At 41.7% G+C, this 20,390-nt stretch overlaps 2 protein-coding genes across 2 annotated transcripts; both read left to right on the top strand.

The window, feature by feature from the left end:
- The first annotated feature begins 11,058 nt into the window (after positions 1-11,058).
- rrs1 (ribosome biogenesis regulator 1 homolog) lies at positions 11,059-12,587 on the top strand. The gene has a single exon (XM_006794578.3). It carries the CDS (start codon positions 11,082-11,084, stop codon positions 12,117-12,119), a length of 1,038 nt encoding a protein of 345 aa, XP_006794641.2. The 5' UTR covers positions 11,059-11,081; the 3' UTR covers positions 12,120-12,587.
- Positions 12,588-15,232: 2,645 nt separating this feature from the next.
- On the top strand, positions 15,233-19,152 carry LOC102792981 (uncharacterized). The gene is made up of 5 exons (XM_006794579.3): positions 15,233-15,394; positions 15,655-15,686; positions 16,130-16,297; positions 17,513-17,595; positions 18,275-19,152. The coding sequence occupies exons 1-5, from the start codon at positions 15,328-15,330 to the stop codon at positions 18,519-18,521; spliced, it is 597 nt and encodes a 198-aa protein (XP_006794642.1). The 5' UTR covers positions 15,233-15,327; the 3' UTR covers positions 18,522-19,152.
- The last annotated feature ends 1,238 nt before the right edge of the window (positions 19,153-20,390 follow it).

Here is a 20,390-nt window from a genome sequence, read left to right as displayed (position 1 = left end):
GTCTATGCTAATTTAGGCAGCAGGTAATGAAGTGGGTACTGCTGTAATGTCCTGAGCTAAAAATAAAAAGGCCTTTGATTGATCTGGATAGATGTAGTTACCTGCTAAACGATACTCTTTGTTCACTTTAAATGACTGATGGAAACGACACAAGAACGATTACTGGCTGTAGCTTAAGTAGGAGAGGTTGTGAGGGAAGTGGCTAAACAGTGTACAAGGTATAACCGATGATGTCACTGTGATAAGACCCCCGCAGTGCTGCTGAATACAAAACTGAGGGATGACCTCTGCAAGCTTCCATAACACCAGGCACTACCCGGCTCTGTCGGCTTCCAGCATCCAGCATGAAGCCTCTACAGCACACACACACAAACACATGCGTAATGCACTCGCTTGCATCATCATAACCCCTCTCACATAAACACACACACACACAGAGAATTAATGTGGCTCGAATGATATCTCAAGGACTCGGTTTCCACACCATGCTGGGTCTAGGAAGCAGGCCAGGTTTTGGGGTGAACTGTCTCACTTGAGTCAATTGGACAAACAAGGGGCGCACTTCCGGGAGCCTGTGGCTTTGTTTCCTGCTCACCTGCAAACGGGACACCTAATGTGTCTTGGCTCCAGAGAGCTGGGTAATACTTGCCACTACTTGCCACCTTTCACCCAGATTTTGCAGTGTATCCTCTGACTTCTCAGAGTGTGAGATGCCATGAGGTGCAGGCGGTAGTTTGGGAGCAGCAGGTAGCTCTGAGGCGTTACTCAATGCCAAATGATGTCTCTGTCTCGACTAAAGCAGATCAATAAAAGCTCTGACCTCGGCTGTCAGCCAGCTCAACTCTGTTAGCAAAGGGAACGCTCACGAAACAGGAAGCGCACAATAGTGTGTGAGCTTAGCAGCTAGGTCATTTGAATTTTTTGTCTGACATGAGCACCCAAGGGCGGCAATTATTGATTCTTGTCAGAAAAATTCTGTCATATGATGGTATTTCTTTTGGCCTCGGTGACAAAATCAAATGTTTGCTAGGTCTTTGAGGAATATTTTAAGTCTCCTATTGGCCTCTTTGACACATGTTGAATCTGAAAGTTTCTCATTTGCGTGCTCAGTCACTTTTGTTTCCTGTAGAAAAAGCAGACTTCACCCTGTAAAACACATTTTACAATCCTGTTTTTCTTTAAAAATAACCGACATTCCTCTCAATCCTGACTAAATCTATTAACGAAATACCTCCTCTGTCCTCCAGCTAAGTAGGTCAAAGAATTTTATGTAATAACGCAAGGACTATAAATACACAAGCAAACTGTCAGCAGCTAATCATGTCTGATTTACGCTGGGACGATGCTGATGAGACTATTTTTCTCCTCTGTATCTGGGCCCGCAGCGCTCGCACCTCTCTGATGCTAACTGGTCAACTTTTAGAAGGAGTTTAAAGCCTCAGGCCCATTTTTGCATGAATGGGTGTCCTTTCTTTTCCCCCGTGACTCATGGATCATAGCGTTTACCAGTCAGTAAGTATTTAAGGATGCCTTAAAAAGTGAGGCATGCAGATCTTTAAATAACCGGCATTGTTGCTGGAACATATACAATGTTTAAAAAAAAAAAAGGAAAAAAAAACCCTTTAAATAAATTCAGTGAATGCAATATTGTAATGCTAAATTATAAAGCTCTTTAAATAATGCAAGGCCCTGATCCTGTCAGGCAGTTTGTTCCTGCTTAGTGAACCATTCATAAGCCGTGCTCATTCATAAAAAAACACAAATGTGCAAAGGTGATTAAGGTCTTTGTTTATTACATGTCCGGATGTATTTTACAGTAAAGAACTATTATTATAATTAGGTTGTTATTATTAGTAGATTTTTGTGCTCGTGATTATTACTTCAGGTGTTCTCTTTCTACTTTACTTTGGATTTTTAATACAAAGAGCATCGTCATCTTATCTGTTGCGTTAGTGTTTTACACAGCTTACACAGGGCAGGTGAGGCCATGCACTAACAGATCATTCACTATAGAATTCAGGAAAAATATATGAATTTGATTTGATTTATTTAACTTTTACACACAGAAGGTGCCCACAGATACACTACACCTCTTTTCTGCAGGAAAACAGTGCTAAATGGGCTCTTTCTGAGCAAAATATCATACAATTTACACTCAATAGAGACTAATAAGATAAAAAAGTGAATGGATGAAATAAAGGGACGTTCATGCTAAAGAAAGTGATCAGAAAGTTGAAAGGGTACATCGGGATAGCCTTCATAATCTTCACGAGCTCCTTTCAGTTAAAACTAAAATACAGACAGGTAACAAATTAAAGTGTTCTTGCCCACCAGCTGCTGCCAGAACAGCCTAACTGCATCTTGGCATTGACTCTACGTCATAAGATAAAGGTGATCACTCAGAGCAACTGGGTATTGATTTGTAGCAACTCCCCTCTCCAAGGAGACAAGTGGGAACAGACCTCTGCGGTGAGATTTATCTCAAACATAACAAAGCCACAGAATATCCTTCAGTGTTTCACTCTGTATATTAGTATAATATCTGTATATTACAGTGATTCGTTTCTGAATCACTACGCAAAAAATTAGGACCATAAATAAACATCGACTAAGAAGTCATAAAATTAAAAAATAACTTCCTCATTTGGTCTTTTTTCCTATTATTTTACACTTTGCATTAACTGCAATACAAACTCAGATGAGACTCACTCGGCTGCAGAACATCAAATGTCCCCTGCAAGTCCCAAATGCCTCTCTTTCCCAGACGCATTGAAAGAAAAAAGGGGATTAGACTGAAAGTAACAAATAAAAATAAAGAAATCTAAACCTTAAAGGGTTTTTTCACATGAAAGCAGTAATGTTTTATGGAGAGAACTCTTTTTAAATCTTATCCTATAAGCCCATTTAAAATCTGGGGAGGTGGCAGCACTGAAAGTGGGAATGTCTTTGCTCCCAGTCACAGCTCATAGAGGACTTTATCCTGCCTGTGACTGTGTATCCTCTCAGAAAAGAAACACCATGGAAAAGTAATCCTACTTGCCTGAATTCACCCTGGATCAAAAGTCAGCAAGAAAGGAAACGAGCACAGGAGGCCAGCCAGCTAACGGGTGGACTGTGCTTAAATTGGGTAATTTTAGATGATATATATCCACGTCACACAGGACCTTATAGCCTTCTCTAAATCACGACAGGGACTTTGGGCCACTAATTGCGCATTTCCTCCTCACATCTAACAAACACAGCATCGCTTGTGACCTTATCTCTGTGCCTGTCAGAGTGCTAGCATTCACATGGCAAGTGTGGCGATGAATGTAATTACTGGAGCCCAAAATAATAACACCATCGTCTTTGAGCGACCAGCAGCCAGTCAATTGTAACAGAGCCCCACCCTCCCTCCTCCAAATTACATGAGACAAAGACAAAAATAGAGTCATTATCGTTCTGGGTCTGTGGGAGAGACCCATTCAGAACAGACTGGAGAGAAGGGATGGGATATTAATAATTCAGGATTTTAATCTCTCACGATAACACTTATAGTAATCCTATTATAAAGTTTATTACAGGCGCACAACTTTAAAATGACACCCAGCAAAGAGAAGTCAAAGAGAAGTATGCAATATGCATACACAACTCTCCATTTTTTAGTTTTATCATGGATCTTGAGGTGTTCCCACACCTGATGTTTTTGTCACTTGCTTAGTAATGTTCATTATACAGGATTCCCCTCAAATTATTTCCATTTTTATGTTCTGGAAGAACTGCTTAAAGTAATTAAAGAAAGAGAAAACACGCGCACCTTTTGTACTGCTTGGATTTTTACATTTTTTTAAGGTTTTGCGATTTAAAAGGAGCATGAATCAATTTATATATCATTGTATTCTGATTCTAACTTAGGTTATGACCTTCAAACAGCAGCTCAGACTGCTGTGGAGCGTTGATTGAACGATATTATTACTGGTGTGTCAAGGTCTGAAATGAGCTTTTAATTTCATGTTTGGAGTCAAACATAGACAAAGAACACATGAGTCCTTGAATCTCATCTTGTGAGCATACATGTGTGTATGCGTGCATGTATGCTTGTTCATTATACTGGTGCGATGTATGCGCTTGATGTTTTTCACACCTTTACCTTTGTATTTTTCATGTATTAAATGTGCTCAATGAGCAAAGCTGCCTTCAAAAACATGAAAGACCTGCAATTATATGAGAACTGATTAAACTCTTCTGGATGATGATGGCCAAAGAAAGAAAGGCTGCAGTGCTCAGTGAAACTGCAAACAAGCCCAGCGCTACATCTCTGACTCTACAGGGTCCACTAAGCAGCAGAAAGCCTCTTTTCTCTAAATACAACACGGCAGCACAACTGAGGTTTGCAAAGTTGCATCTGAACAAACCACAAGACCTCTGATACAATGTCTTTTGGACAGATGAGAACAAAAAACAAACACAGAATAGAATAGAATAGAATTAGAATAGAATTCAACTTTATTGTCATTGCACATGCACAGGTACAGGGCAACGAAATGCAGTTTGCATCCATCCAGAAGTGCTTTTAGTGATATAGATATACTACAATATATATTAGCAATAATATAGATATGTAAGTATATTACAGAAATGGGTCTATTATGGTATGTTATAATGTACACGGTATGAAGTATGTTATGAATATTCTATAACTATAAGTATGTACAGTGAGTACAAGCTATGTACAGGCTATGAACAGGATATAAATATGAAATAAAAAACTATACAGAAATCTGAGATATACAGTTATACAGAAATGTGAACTATGCAAGTTATAAACAGTTGTAGGATTAAAAATTATCGTATGTACAGAATGATTATTTACACAGAAGAGCAGTTAAGATAAGTGAGATATGTGGATAATTTCTACAGAGGCTATATAAAGTGCTAGTGGTTGTGAGTGGTGGTTCAGTCCATGTTATTATTGTGTGTTTGAGGGTACAGTTGTCCATTGTGTGTGTGTGTGTAGATGGTTGTGGGTGTGTGTATGTTCAGTCCATGTGTTAACGTGGGTTAGATGTCAGGAGGCAGAGTTCAGGAGTCTGACAGCTGTGGGGAAGAAGCTGTTCCGGTACCTGGTGGTCTTAGTCCGGAGGCTCCTGTAGCGCCTCCCAGAGGGCAGGAGGGTAAAGAGTCCATGTGATGGGTGACTGGGGTCTTTGAGGATTTTCCCAGCCCTTTTCAGACACCGCTTCCTGTAGATGTCCTTTATGGCAGGAAGTGGTGCTCCGGTGATGCGCTGGGCAGTTTTCACGACCCTCTGCAACGCCTTCCGGTCCGAGGCAGAGCAGTTCCTGTACCAGACTGTTATAAAGTTGGTCAGGATGCTCTCGATGGTGCAGCAATAGAAGTTCACCAGGATGTCTGAGGACAGGTGGTTCTTCCTCAGAGTCCTCAAGAAGAAGAGGCGCTGGTGAGCCTTCTTGACCAGCTTGGAGCGTTGGTCGTCCAGATGAGATCCTCGGAGATGTGAACTCCCAGGAACTTGAAGCTGCTCACACGCTCCACAGTCGTCCCCTTAATGTGGATGGGTGGATGTGGGTCAGCATTCCTCCTGTAGTCCACGATGAGCTCCTTGGTCTTCTCGGTGTTAAGCAGCATATCAGCTAAAACATTTCATACGGACTATTGAGCATGGCGGTGTAGTGGCAATGATTTGCGCTTGTTTTGCAGCCAGACACCACGCAGTCGATGAGCCAACCATGAACTCCTCTTTATACCTAAATATTCTAGAGCCAAATGTGATCCATATGTCCAACAGCAAACCTGCAAATCTACAGCAGAGTGGCTGAAAAGGAAAGAATCAATGTGTTGCAATGGTCCAGTCAAAGTCCAGACCTCAACCTGATTAAAATACTGTGGGAAGACTTAAAAGAGCTGTGCACAAACAAATACTCGTAACCCACAATGAACTGAAGCAACACTTTAAAGAAAAGTGGGACAATATTTCCCCAGAACAACTTGTGAGATTGATAAAGTAATGTAGAAAACCATTACTTCCAGTTATTGCTGCTAAATATGCTTCTACAAGCTACTGAGCTACTACTACAAGCTGCTTCTTCATTTTTACTTATTTTGTTTTAAATAAATAATGACACTGTTTAATATGTCATGTGCTGCGGTTCATCCTGGGTGTATTTACCTAATCTTAGGACTTCTTATGAAGTTGTGTTAGTTTGAGTGTGTAGAGCGATGTATGAGCTGAGTCTCATACTGAGGAGTTATTTTGCTAAAACCATGAAAGTTGGTCTGTGTCAGAGTTATTTGGGTTTGTTAATAATTTGTTTTGGTTTTAATTAATTTGTTTTTTCAGCTCAGTTTAGTTTCAATTAGCGTCTGGACTGGGTTTGTTTGTTTCAATTTAGTTTTTATTGTTTTAACATCTGTAATGAAGGTGCATCACTTTGTAAACAGCAGATATTTGCACATGATTAACTCTGACACTGTCAACATGAAAGAAGTCGCCCAACAAGCAGGTTTATGAGATTTTAGCTGATTCTGGTGAATTACTGCTCTTGGAATTAAAATATATCCTATTATGGCGAGTTTGGTTAGGTCAACAGAAAATTATTATTTTAATTTGTCCCTGAGGTGATGTGAGGCAAAGCCGTTTAAATTAATGAGTGAAACATTTGAAAAAGTTTCAGGTGGCAATAGAGGAGGGGGTTCTAATGAGTATATAACCTCTAATTGTAGACCAGGGAAAAAAATGTTTATTTATCAGTTATTCTTTTTTTGTTTGTTTTGTTTTTCCTTATTTATCTTATTCCTGATTTTATGGTAATAGAGTTTATTGAGAAGTTGTGTTTTCAATTTAAGGAGCTTGGAAATACAGTGCCTGGACTTCTTAAGGTTAAGGTGAAGATGTTTCACCTCTCATCCATCTCAATGAAGATTAAAGATCAGATGCAGGTGCTAAAATCAAATGCCACCTGTGGGCAACATGGTTTCATTCTGTATTCTTACATTTTGGGGACGCAAAGGGGGTGGAGGGTGTCAGCTGGTCTCAGGATCTCGCCTTTGCTTTTTGTCTCTGATGTGTTTCAGCTGGCTTGATTGAGCCATGACGTCCAGCTCATACTAAGGCGGTTTGCAGCCGAGTGTGAAGCTGTTGGGATGAAAATTAGTACCTCCAAGTCTGAGGGCGGAAAAAGAGTGGAGTACCCACTCTGGGTAAGGAACAAGTGGAGCAGTTTAGCATCATGAGTGAGGAGAGATCTGCAGCGATGCTGAACTGGTGAACATGAAAGTGAAACTGTCAGTTTAGTGGTTGATCTATATTCATACCCTCACTTATGCCCACAAGCTTTTGATACTGACTGACAGAAGGAGACTGCAGACACAATCAGCAGAAAAAAGCTTCCTTCAGAGGGTGGCTGGACTCTCCCCTAAAGATGGGATGCAGAGCTCAGTGATTCAGCAGAAACAGCCATTAATCCTTCGCATCCAAAGGAGCCAGCTGAGTTGTTTTGGACTGGGATGTCTCCTGGACACCTCTTGGGTGAGGTGTTTTGGGGATGTCCTATTGGGAGGAAACCTTGTTTGCATCTCTCGGCTGCCTTGGTGTCCCCCTGAATGAACTAGAGGGAGGTGGTTGGGGACAAGGAGGTCTTCTCTGCTTCTCCACAACCCTGATCCAGACTCGGATAAGTGGAAGTGGATGGACAGATTAATGGATGAATGGATGGCCATTCTAACAGTATTTTTTTATGACAATATTGAGGTTTATCTCACAGTCTAAAAAAATCAGAATAGAAAATGGAAGATACGACTGTGATATAATTTTGAGATCAGCGGCGCATCATGCACGTTCTGTTTATCAATGTAACCAAATTGACAAATGCTTAAATTTTAAATTTTTCTAATATATTTCTATCTTATTTTAGTTTGTTTTGTAAGTATGTTACCTTCAAAGGTTTGGCACTACGTACACAGATCTGTGTTTTTGGACACACAACACATTTGCATTTATTTAAAATAACAATAAATTGATCATAAATTATGCAAGTGACTATTAATGATTCATTGAATTATTCATCCTCATTGATTTTTCATCAAGAATCCATTTTCAGCAGCCATCACTCAAGTGTTCCTCAGCCATATTGTGTTCCCTGATGTTAAAAGACGTATTGAGCTTTAGGAAAAATAACAACTTTTTCATTTGTGTTAGCACTGTTAAATTTTCCTCCATCCAAGGTCTGTATTTTTAAAATTTTTTAATATTTTCCATTTACAATACTACAAAACAACTAGCAAACAACTACCCAGTTTGAGGAAAACTAACAAAAAGTTTTCTATTCTGAAAACTTTTTGTTAGTTTTCCTCAAACTGGGGCCAGCAACACATAAGCACATGAGATACACAGAAAACACAATATAGAAACCTGGAGAAACCCCGGGACTTGGAAACATGAGAAGTGAAGCAGTGGATGATGAGCAGATGATCCAACAAGGAACAAAGGAAAATGCACACAATAAAGACAGAGGGTAAGGAAGGAATACAGAAGGGAGAATATGACAGAAGGTAGACACAGCTGAACCTAATCTGACACATAAGACAAAGAGGAAGCAAAGCTGCACTGGCGGTTGAATGGTTGGCGGAAACGGTGTGGCGCGGCAGCTGCAAGGCAATTGAGGAGTTGTCAGTATTGCATGGCAGCCGCAAGCGGTTGAGCGGTTGGAGGCGTGGCACAGTGTGCCAGCTGAAGGCAGTTGAGTAGTTGGCTTCACGGCCGCAGGCGGTTGAGCGGTTGGTTAGTGGCATGGCAGTTGCAGGCGGTTAAGCGGTTGGAGGCGTGGCATGGCAGTCGCAGGCGGTTGAGCGGTTGGAGGTGTGGCACAGTGTGCCAGCTGAAGGCAGTTGAGTAGTTGGCTTCGTGGCAGCCGCAGACGGTTGAGCGGTTGGTTAGTGGCATGGCAGTTGCAGGCGGTTAAGCTGTTGGAGGCATGGCGTGGCTGTCGCAGTCGGTTAGTGCCTTAATGTGATGTGGCAGGTGCAGGCGGTTGAGCGGTTGGTTAGTGGCGCGGCAGTCGCAGGCGGTTGACCGGTTGGTTAGTGGCGTGGCAGTCGCAGGCGGTTGAGCAGTTTGTTAGTGGCGTGGCAGTCGCAGGCGGTTGAGCAGTTGGTTAAAGGCGTGGCAGTCACAGGTGGTTGTGCGGTTGGTGGCCCGACGTGGCAGTCGCAGGCGGTTGAGCGGTTGGTTAGTGGCGTGGCAGTCGCAGGTGGTTGAGCGGTTGGTTAGTGGCGTGGCAGTCGCAGGCGGTTGGCGGCCCGACGTGGCAGCCACAGGCGGTTGAGCGGTTGGCGGCGCTCATACAGGTCCATGTCTGCTGGGTCCATAGTGTGGTCAGATTTTTTGCAAGGGCAGATTGTGTGGAGAAGAGAGAGTGGACCCAAGGCAGACAAACAGCGAGATAGGCGAGAGTTTAATAGATAGCCAGCCTTTATTCTTGGCTGCATGAAAATACTACAAAACAACGAGTGAAGGGGAACTGAAAAAACTAACAAAAAGCTAAACTTGGGACAGCAAAACATAAGCACATGAGATATACAGAAAACACGATATAGAAACCTGGAGAAACCTGGTGGAGTTGGAGCTGCAAGGTGACTCAGGTCAAGGTTCTGATGTAATCTGATGATCTTAGCTGAGACACCAGGGTCTCCCACTTCTTTTTTTCTAAGGTTAGACCCCCTCCAACCCTCCACACATGTGATTTAACAAATGCGGTGCTCAAAAACAGCAGGAACATTTTCAAGTATGCTAACATAAATTAGCCCCCAATAAATTTTCATTGGGTAACACAGTGTTTAACTGAAACACAGGAATGACTGCTAATAATAGACACTTTTGTGCCTATGTATAGATAATCCATTAAAATCATGAATGATTTACTATGAATGACTCCATTAATTTTCATTTACACCATTTCTTGTCAATTCAATGTAATTTCTATAGAAAATAAATGTATTTTTACGTAAAACAAGAACATTATAGAACCTCAGATGGGTTTGTTTTGTTTTGTTTAGTTTAGTTTAGTTTGTTTTGTTATTTCACACTATGCACATGCCAATTTTAAAAAAACACCTTTAGACTTTTTAATTTTGGAAATGCTTTTATTGTTAAAGACAGATCATTTTTACATGTGGATCATTTTTGTATAGAGTGATGAGAAAAAGTCCATGTGCCACTTCTCATTTCTTTATATTTTGCTTGAAAAAAAGGGAATTGGCAGAGTGATTTACTGAGGCATGTGCAAATATATATAAATACATGTATATACAGCATATAAGAGCAAAGATTGAGTTTGTACTCCATTTTCAATCCATTTTTTCTATCCACGTATGCTTTTACTGAAATGACAGTGTGTTTGGTTTCATTGTCATGCTGAAAAATGAAGATGTTGCTAATTGGACAATTTCTAGATGGTGGATCTGTATCTGATGCCACTGAGGTCACAATTCATCACTTTTGACAAGATCTCCAACACCCCTGGATGAAATGCAGCTCCAAACCATGACAGAGCCTCCACTGTGTTTTACAAATAACTGTAGACACTCACTGTCGTGCCTCTCTCCTGACGACCTTCCTGCATATTGATGAGAATCTGAACCAAAAGCGTCATATTTGAATTCATCACTCCATCAGATTTGCTGCCACTGATTTTCAGTCCAGTTCTTGTGTAATTTGGCATGCTTCAGCCTTTTCTCCCTGCTTCCCTTCCTTAAGAACAGCTTCTTGACAGCCACCCTTCCACTGAGACCATTTCTGGTGAGGCTTCAGTGAACACTAAATGGATCATATGACGGGCCAGATCCATCTCTCGGCTCCAGTATCAGGTCTTTGTGGATTTTTCTTCCTGTCTCTTGAGGACATGACTTTCAGATACCGTCTATCTGTTGTATCTGTGTGTCGCTGTTACGCAAAGAAATGACACGACAGCGCACTCCTGTGGTCACGTGTCAAACTGCAGCTCGCCGACTTTGACCCGGAAGCACTTTTCACTGACCCGTGTGTTTTTCCTGCCTCACACGTGGGGGTTGCAGCACTGAGCAACATGGCAGCGTGCAGTGTAGAGGAGTTGTTGGCTAAAGCTGAGGCGCAAGAGGCGGAAACGCTGAAAAGCATATCAGTCCAGAAAGAGCTGGACCTGGAGTTTGACATCGGGAACCTGCTGGCGTGTGACAAAAACCGCATCGAGCCTCGCGACCTCCGGGAGAAGAGCAAAGAGGACTTTCTGCGTGCTCTCGCTCGCGACAACACGCAGCTTCTCGTCAACGAAATATGGAAACAGCCCACGGAGAGGGTCGAGGAGGCGATAGTGGCCAAACTGCCGGAGCCGACGACCCGGCTGCCCAGAGAGAAGCTACCACCGAAACCCAGACCTCCAACAAAATGGGAGCAGTTCGCTAAGCTGAAAGGCATAAAGAAGAAGAAGAAGACTAACCTGGTGTGGGATGAAACCGCAAAGGAGTGGAAGAGGCGCTGGGGCTACAAGAGGGCCGGCGATGACACCAAAGAGTGGCTGATCGAGGTGCCCGAGAGCGCAGACCCGAATGAGGACCAGTTCGCCAAACGCGTCAAAGCCAAGAAGGAGAGGGTGGCCAAAAACGAGCTCAACAGGCTGAAAAACATCGCCAGATCGCAGAAAGTCAAGATCCCTGCTGTAACCCTGACCCCCAAAGCCAGCCAGTCCAAAGACGAGCTGGCCAGAGCCGAAAGTGTGGCCAAAACCTCCACAGCATCCTTGGGGAGGTTTCAGGACCGCCTGCCCAAGGAGAACCCAGCAAAGAAGGGCAAGAAGAGGAAATTCGAGCCCCTCATTGGCAACTTTTCTAATGAAAAGCAGAAGCAGCTGGAGCTCCTGAAAGTCATGGACACTAAGAAGCCCAAGTTGGACATCACCAAAGCTGTGAATAAACAGATGAGGCAGGAGGACAGAGAGGAGGCTGCTGCAAAACACAAGAAGGCAGCAGGGAAGAAGGGACGTAAAGGCGGCAGCATGGGTGGAAAGCCCAGAGGAAAAGGTGGGAAAGGAAAGAAAGCAGCTGGAGGGGGAGGAGGGAAGAGAAGAGGCAAACCTGGGAAGCGCTGAGGACTTTTGTGTCTTCATGTGTGTGGGTGTGTGTGTGCCTGCCTTGGCATCAAAGTGTTGAACATTCATAATGCAATATGAACAGAACATCTGGTTTACCTGTGGCCCACGGGTGGGATGCTCCCTCCATCTATGTAAACTATGTTTACTGTACATTTTGACCGCAGCATCCATGATGATTCTTTTCGATGTATGTGTAATATTCATGAAAAAAATTCACAAATATACTTTAATATTACAGCCGAGTAGAACACGAGTGACTTGTTTTTCTGTCTTTAATTATTGCAGAAGTTATTTTTTAGTTCTGTGTGATTAAATTGATGCTTCAAGTCTGAAACGGTTACGTTAAGTATTGTAAAGCGTTTTAGATCCTTGATAAATGAGACATATTTGAAAATAGGTTGTTTTTAAGGCTATTTTTTTTACCCTTTACATATTACTTTGTAAACTCTATATATACATTCAAAATATTTGACTTCTAATTTTTAATTTCATTACGTTTTCATATGATTTACATAGTTTTAACAGAAGTTTAATGTAGTTTATGTAACTTTGGGGAAATACTTTAATAGTACTAATAAAACCAGAGTGTTTGAGCAAAACAAATTGGGATTATAAGCACTATTTGATATAAAATAAAATAAATTCTTTAAAATGGGCTCAGGGACCCACATTTATCTGTAGCCAGGAGGTCAAGAGATAATTTCCTATAAATCATAAAGGTTTGCTGCTGAATGATTAAAAAAGTGTTACTCAAAGGAAGCTTTTCATGTGATTGTGGCTAATCATGTCAAACTAATTAGCTTGCTCTCTGCATCAACTCGTTTCTTTGGAAGCTTCTTGCTCCAATTGAAAAAAGAACAAAAATGTGCCATCCATAAGCCAAAATACAGGTTATCAACTTGGTAACTTATTAACTTTAAATTTTGAGATATGGATGACAGAAAAAGCTGTTTTTTCATTGGCAGAAACAAGCTTCCATATGTTCCCACTGCTGCTTAGCTTTGTTTACTAGCCAATTAGACTGTATGGAGAAAAGTCCATCTGGCATCTGTCTTTACAAACATTTTTGAAAGAGTGGGTTGTTCCCTGAAAGTGTTTAGGAACCACAGGAACTCTGTGTGAAGTTAAGGTCACTGAGGTGCTCTGCTGACTCAATAACAGCAGACCTCCAACCTTCATCTGGCATTAACATCCGCAGAAAAACTGCAGTGGGAGCTTCGTGGCAGCTGCTGCAGCTTTGCGCATGTAGTGTAAGTATTACAAGGGTGTTTATATCTACAGCATACTTTTATAAACTTATCCACAAACTAATTCTGATTTATTAGAATTAGTTTGTGGAACATTTCACCAACGCAGCAGCAAAGTAGTACAACAATATGCATGTTCATCATTATTTCAATTTATCGTAAAAACAATGGAGTTAATAGGTGAATTTTCTGCTCCTGGATATGAACATATATGCATGTCAGAATATGAGAGTGCATAAAAAGCCATGCAGTAGCTAAGAACAACTCAGCCAGGGTTGGTAATGTGCAACAATACCTCTTATGGTGTATTTAATAATTTGCTTGTGTGTATTTAGTAATATAAGGTGTATTTTCTGAAAGAATATGGGGGAAAAATTGGTGCCGCACATTTTGGCTAGATAAAAATGTAGCCTACAACGGCCCAATGCTCCCAGGGATATTTAATGGAAACATTCAAACAGGTGTTTTTATACATACTTGTTAACTAATTTACATGGTCTCGGGGAATAGCTTCAAAGCTTCCCATTCATATTAAATGAGGCTGGTTAACTGCAGCAACAAGCTGCAGCCAGTAAATGCATGTCGGCATCAGATCAGATGTATTATTCATGTAACAGCAGAGAGGTTTTTATGCTCAGAATATATTTTTTAAGCTGCCGCAGATTGTCTTTACAGACTCTGAGCTGTTCAGTGTTCATCAGTTTTCTTCTTCCGAGAAGCATCAGATTGGATTTCTTAGCAGCTTAGCGGTGGTTTTGTTGGTTATGTAAGGGCTTCGGTTTGGCCTTGATGTCTAGACCGGAGCCATCGTTCTGAATTAGGAGCAGTGTATAGTGTAACAGATAGCTCACAAAGCCAGAATCTGCAACTTAAGTACATTTAAACACAACACAAAGCAAACTGTGAGTGGGATTTTTCTCTCATCCAGTTGAGCACGTCTTTCTTTTGTGGTGGTATTGAGGTGTGTATTTCCACGGTCTTCACCCTTTTGAAAGAGATTGGTCTTGGAGCCAGAGTGGTTGCAGTCTAGTCAGACATTTTCCTGGACTGCTAAGGCCTCAGATAATGAGATTTATTAGTCTCCTGCATTTAGAGGTGTTTCCACTTTCAGACGGCACACAAACGCACCTCTTGCTCTGTTCACCTAGATAATCCGTGATCCCCTGACAACCTTATTTCCTGTTGACACTGATTGTAATAATTTGTGAAAATTGACTACGCAGAATTTCTGTTTGGATTGTCTAGAAGAACAAAAAGTCAAATCCTTCTGCATGTACTGTATCCTCACTTTGTCGCCAAGGCTGCGGGGTGCTCTGTCCAGCTCCAGCTGAGTCATCTCTCATCTTAGTGATGGATGCCTTTTTTATCACTAATGCAAGCTCGCAGCCAAGCGCCTTCGCACCAGAGCTGGAGAGGGGAGGCGGTGGTGGGGTTTCAATCACCATCTGTTGAGCGGTCGGGCACTCTGTCCCCAGCCCTATCATCTTTGTCCCTGCTCACCCAGGCCACAGGAAAGTGGGGCACAGCCAATAATCAATCAAGCACTCCTGATGAGGTGAAATTATGAATTCTCATTCACATCTGAGCAAGCAGTGGCCTCTAAACGTCTTTTGCATGTGGCCAGATGGTCAAAGAACAATAGACATTGGCAGCAAGATGGAGTGGTCAAGCATGATATATGAGAAAGATGCCGCCTCTTATTCCAAAATAAAAAGCATTGGTGTCAGGTGATAAGAAAATTCTAACAATCATACATTTTCTGACATAAACTAAGATTTTAGTCGTCCCTGGTCACGTGTATGTGTGTCTCTGTGTGTGTGTGTGTGTGTGTGTGTGTGTGTGTGTGTGTGTGTCCAGCTCCAGTCTGTGCTGCAGTGGATTAGTCTGCTGCATTTATTTAAGGTATTGCAGAGAGAGCTCAGTAGTCCCGGGCAGTGTGAGAGCGTCCGATCTTCAAGATGCAGCGCATCTACATGCACAGCAATGAACACTTTGAGGTTTTCACCACTGTCCTTGCTCCACAAGGTGAGTGGAATCATATCTGCAGGGAAGTGTGGCTTAGCAGGACATTATTTATGTGGTTAGCAAGAGCAAGCCCAGTGCCAGCTGACCGATAAATGCCTTGTTTTCCCTCCTTCTGGACAGCTTACATAAAGATTTAACTGCACAGATGTTTATGTGTGCGCATTAATGTCGAGGTCTTCTTATGCACATTTGCATATTAATGAAGAATGTTGAAAATAACCCTTTTTTGCTGATTCATTTCTGCTCTCGGTGATAAACAGGGAGGTATCGATACAGAGCAGAAGCTGAAAAGGCAAGTTCACTTTTTTCTTAATTTTCATCAACAGAAATCTGCATATTTAACTGCACTGATATTTAAATTCACAGGTTTATGTATGCTTATATATGTCAAAGACTAATGGATATGAATGTGACGTTGCATCAATTTAATCAGTTTCCTGCAAAACTACGCATTTAGTTTTCCAATTTCTCTCACATAATATTCAGTTGTAACATAATGAAGGGTAAACCCTGATTAAGAGTTACTATTACACTAAATAACAACTAATCCAAGTCTTCACACGTAATCCTTTCCATTCACCGACTCTGACCTGCAGGCTGTAAAAAAAAAAGGAGCTGGACGCTGATCATGAACAAGTTCTGCCCTAACATAAATGTAGCATTGAATTTTAATCTTGCAATATTGAATATTCAATTTAGAGTTTAAATTATTGTAATTCTCCTTTTGTCCATTAGATGGTAGTGGTGCACAGGTACAGCCCCCACTGGCCTGACGAGCTGGAGCTGTCTCCAGGTGACGTCACCCTGGTGCTGTCCAAACACGAGGAAGGGAGGTGGTTTGGGCAGCTGCAGAATGGGCAGCGAGGTTATTTCCCCGCCTCATGTGTGATGGAGCTGGGCCAGGTTGGTTGGCTTCTTGAATGTGCTCAGTAATGCAGAGAGAGTGGACAGAGCTGTTGCTGCTGCAGCTTACAGAGGACAGATTATATTTTCCTCTCTGCTCTGCTTGTCACATGTATGTTTTAAATAAGCCAGAACCAAATGTGTGCCAACATAAACATATTACATTCATGACAGAATTTAGAAACGCCTATGAGAGCTGTTTCCTTAAGTCAGTCTTGAATTGTTGCACATTTAATAAGGGATATTTATAAAGGGTAATTCATAAATTTCAGACTTAAATGCATAATATTTGCACTGGTTTTGGTGGGAGCTTTTGTAATGATTGAAAAATAACCCAGATTATGTCACTTGTTATGTGTCATTAGGACTATCTCAGTTTGAGTTTAAGACACGTTGCATCATATAATAGAACCTGGTGAAATTGAGGAAGCAGAGAGGGTCTACTTGAATATCTCAAAGCATGGTGGTGGAGGGGTGATCCTACAGATACAGGATCCTAAGCACAGCAGCAAATCTCAAAGTATCAGTGTGCTGCAGTGGTCCAGTTAAAATCCAGACGTTGACCTGATTGAAATCTTGTGGCAGAATCCCCAATTTTTAATAATCTAAAGCAATTTTAGAAAGAAGAGTGGCACAAAATCCCTCCCTATCGATGGGAGAGATTAATAATCATACAGAAAAAGATTACTTCAAGTTGAGGCTGCTGAAGCTGATTCTACAAGCTATTAAATCATAGGGTGTATTTAGGATTACACGGGATTACACAGAGTCCTGAAAAAACTTTTTTTCGGAGCTCAAAACTAGTTTTTTGTAGTTCACCCACAGTTCATATTGTGCAGTGATTGACCAGAAGCAAAGAGATTTCTCACAATTTTACCTTCTCTAATTTAGCAATTAAACACTGACAAACACAGCAGGTGTTAAGAAGTATAACATGCTCCTCACTATAAACTACTATTCTCTCACCATTCTCCGATAAAGGTAAAAAAAAATGTCCTGTATTATCAAAACTATGTCAGTTTGATTTATGTTATTTGCTATAACAAAAAGACATGATCAAAAATTACTTCTTTGTTTTTGAACAACACAAATAAAAAAAATCAAAAACAAGAAGAAGAAAAGTGTTTTAAATAACTCTATTTTATAATTACTGTCTATTTAGTATTAAATAATTAATAAAAGGTGGAATTAAAAACATCATGTTTCCACTCTCAGGCAAATCTGCCTCCCAAAGGCCTTCGGAGGAGTTTATCTGTGAGGACTACACCCGGTGACAGTGAACGCGGCAGATATGGGAAGTAGGTGTAAACACACACATCAGTAATTTCATGCTTCCCTCTTATCAAGTATATGCACACACAGACACACACAATCATGCACATACACCCAGCATTCGGCAGATGTTCCCCACATCCCCCATCTCCAAATCCCACCCCACTGCTCTCCGCCCAGCACCCCTGAACAGGTGGCCCCTCTCTTCCCTCATTAGTTGACAAAGCACACTGATTACTGAGCCTGCTAAGCACACACACGCACACACACGCACACACACGCACACACACGCACACAAGCTAGTCAATCCCCTTCTCACAGTGCTGCATCTCATTAGGGCCAAAGAAGAGCAAGAGGGAAAGAAAAGACTTTGTAGTTGTTGTTGTTTTATCTAAAATAAAAAAAAAACAGTCAAATACACCCCTGCAAGAACTATTTGATATACAGCACATTTGGTTTATTATAATAAAATCTATTACATTTCATAGCGCATACTCTGTCTCTCTCTCTCTCTCTCTCTCTCTCTCTCTCTCTCTCTCTCTCTCTCTCTCTCTCTCTCTCTCACACACACACACACACACACACACACAAACATACTGTACATAAGCCCACAGGCCTCTTCACGTCTTGTCTGCTCACAGTGGAATTTGGGTCATAAGGAATAAACAGGGTCTTTGTGTTTGTTATTTCCTCTTTGTCCCCCAGTGGACACATTCTGCAGGCATTCAAGAGGGGGAGCAGAGGAGGTGGAGGAGGAGTGGGGCTGGAGAAGGGCCAGGGTGAGCGTGAAGGCCCTTTCCTGGTTCGGAGCTCCCAGATCCCTTTGCCTCAGCCCGTGGCCTCTCAGCCCCAGGCACAGAGATCTCCAAACTTGCTTCACAGGATCTTGTCCAAGTGCCGGAAAAAGATTGAATGCCAGGGAGCCACCAATGGGGCCTTCGAGGGCGACTAAGAAACCCTTTTCTTTGTCCTGGGTGGCTGAGCTGAGATCACTTTGGTGAGGTTGCACTCGGGGTGGAGGATGAGGGGGGCAGAGGAGCTTCTGAAATGTGCAGATGAGTTTTGAATTTCCTGATGTGGGCTTGTACTTGTGCTTTATCAGGATTTTCTAGATGCAAGCAGGAGGTTGAAGGCTGAATGTAAACACCCTGATTAGTGATGTCACAGTAGTGTATGTGTGTGTGTGTTACCCACTTTATCTGATGGGCAAAGCATGCCGTGACATCACTGATGGGGGTGTTGTCTCAAGTGCAACATGCTGGAAAGTTTGAAGGTGTTGCTCTTTTCTGCTCAGTGCTTCAGCTAATCTAAAGTCAGGCTTATATTCTGAAAACTGCACGACATTAGTCGCTGCAATCAAAGCTCAAACAACGTAGCAGTTAGATGCAGTCAGTGAAGCAGGAAGTGATGCTTCATGATTATTAAATTTAGCCTTTTCTATAACGCTGCCTTTATTGAATGTTATTTCTGCTGTTGGTTTTGTTATGTTCCTTACTTTTTTCCTGTGATTTGTTAATGTGTGTCTATGTCTATTTAATATGCTGTAATATGTTACTGTGATAATGATAAAACCAGCAAACCCTCCGTGACTGTATGATGATTTCATTTCAGTCCAAACATGCCTCGGTGTACGACTCAATGCTTAGGCTCCTGTTCATTTTCCTTTGAACACACTGGGCCTCCCTCCTTTCTAATAGGAAGTGTGATTGAGGCCTGCTGAAAGCTTTGCCAAAAGACCAGGGATTGTGCCAGTTGCCCCAGCAACTCCAAAGCAGCTCTCAGAAGTTGCATGTAGTCTTTCTTTTTCAGTGGTGCCTCCCAGCCTTGTCCTTGTGGTGGGATCTCTATAGGGTGGGCTGTAGATTACCTTCTGCAGAGGATATAAAATCCTAACTTTGGCCTTGACCTCCACAGGGAAATACACCCCTCCTCCACTTGCTGTTTGATATTCACTGTTGTATAATCCTTTGTTATAAAGGCTGCAGGAGGCAGTCACTCTGGGGCCAGTGTTTGGAAGACATGTCCTGCACAGTGAAGAGTGTAAATGTTACAAAGACAGACAGCTCCACTCGTCCTGTAGCAAACTCTCATTCACAAGGAGAATATTGTAGCGTTTACTGTTAGTTTACCTCGAGCCTATGACTCACTTTTATATAGGGTCAAGGAATTATTGTGAATAACTTTGTGATTACTTCTGGAGTTTGACAAAAGAACTGAGTGTATGCACATATATACAAAGTTATTGTAAGTGTAGCTGGATATAGTGTATAAAGTATGGAGGATCAAAACTGTCAAAATCCAAAATAAACAATAAAAACCTTTAATATTTTTAAATGAAATAAATAAATAAATAAATGTCTACAAATGCACCAAAAAGAATTGAAAACATTTTTGTCATTTTTAATTTTTACATTAATTATAAAATATGGCAAAATTATTATTATAATTTTTTTTTTTTTTACAATTTTTTAAATTAATATAATTGAGCTTAAGTATCTTACTGCATACATGGCTCAATACATGAGCGGGGCACCAAAAGGAATAGGCAGGAATGCCAGAGGGGCAAAACACCAAGCAGTGGTAGAAAGAACAGTGGCCTGAAACTGCAAGACCAAGCTCACCAACCGGTGCACTGCCTGGACTGACTATAAGAAACCCTATGCCCAGTGCCCCACACATGGATCCTGGATGCCTAGAACTGTACAAGATCAACAGGATCCTCAGGAATTCAGTGGGGATGTAGCGAACAACTCCAGAGGCCAGCTTCAAGCCAATAGCATAAGTCACCATCAAGTGTGGGATCTGCCAAGGAGATCGTCTG

This window comes from Neolamprologus brichardi, chromosome 9 (genome assembly GCF_056152115.1).
Source record: "Neolamprologus brichardi isolate AB-2024 chromosome 9, ASM5615211v1, whole genome shotgun sequence".
In the NCBI taxonomy this organism is placed as follows: domain Eukaryota; kingdom Metazoa; phylum Chordata; class Actinopteri; order Cichliformes; family Cichlidae; genus Neolamprologus; species Neolamprologus brichardi.
This window is presented reverse-complemented; position numbering and strand designations above follow the sequence as displayed.

Excerpts from the sequence above, each read along its gene's own strand:
- LOC102792981 (XM_006794579.3), top strand. The coding sequence starts at position 15,328 with ATGCAGCGCATCTACATGCACAGCAATGAACACTTTGAGGTTTTCACC. Across the intron at positions 15,395-15,654 it reads CACTGTCCTTGCTCCACAAG|GGAGGTATCGATACAGAGCA; the intron begins GTGAGTGGAATC and ends GGTGATAAACAG. Across the intron at positions 15,687-16,129 it reads ACAGAGCAGAAGCTGAAAAG|ATGGTAGTGGTGCACAGGTA; the intron begins GCAAGTTCACTT and ends TTTGTCCATTAG.
- rrs1 (XM_006794578.3), top strand. The coding sequence starts at position 11,082 with ATGGCAGCGTGCAGTGTAGAGGAGTTGTTGGCTAAAGCTGAGGCGCAA.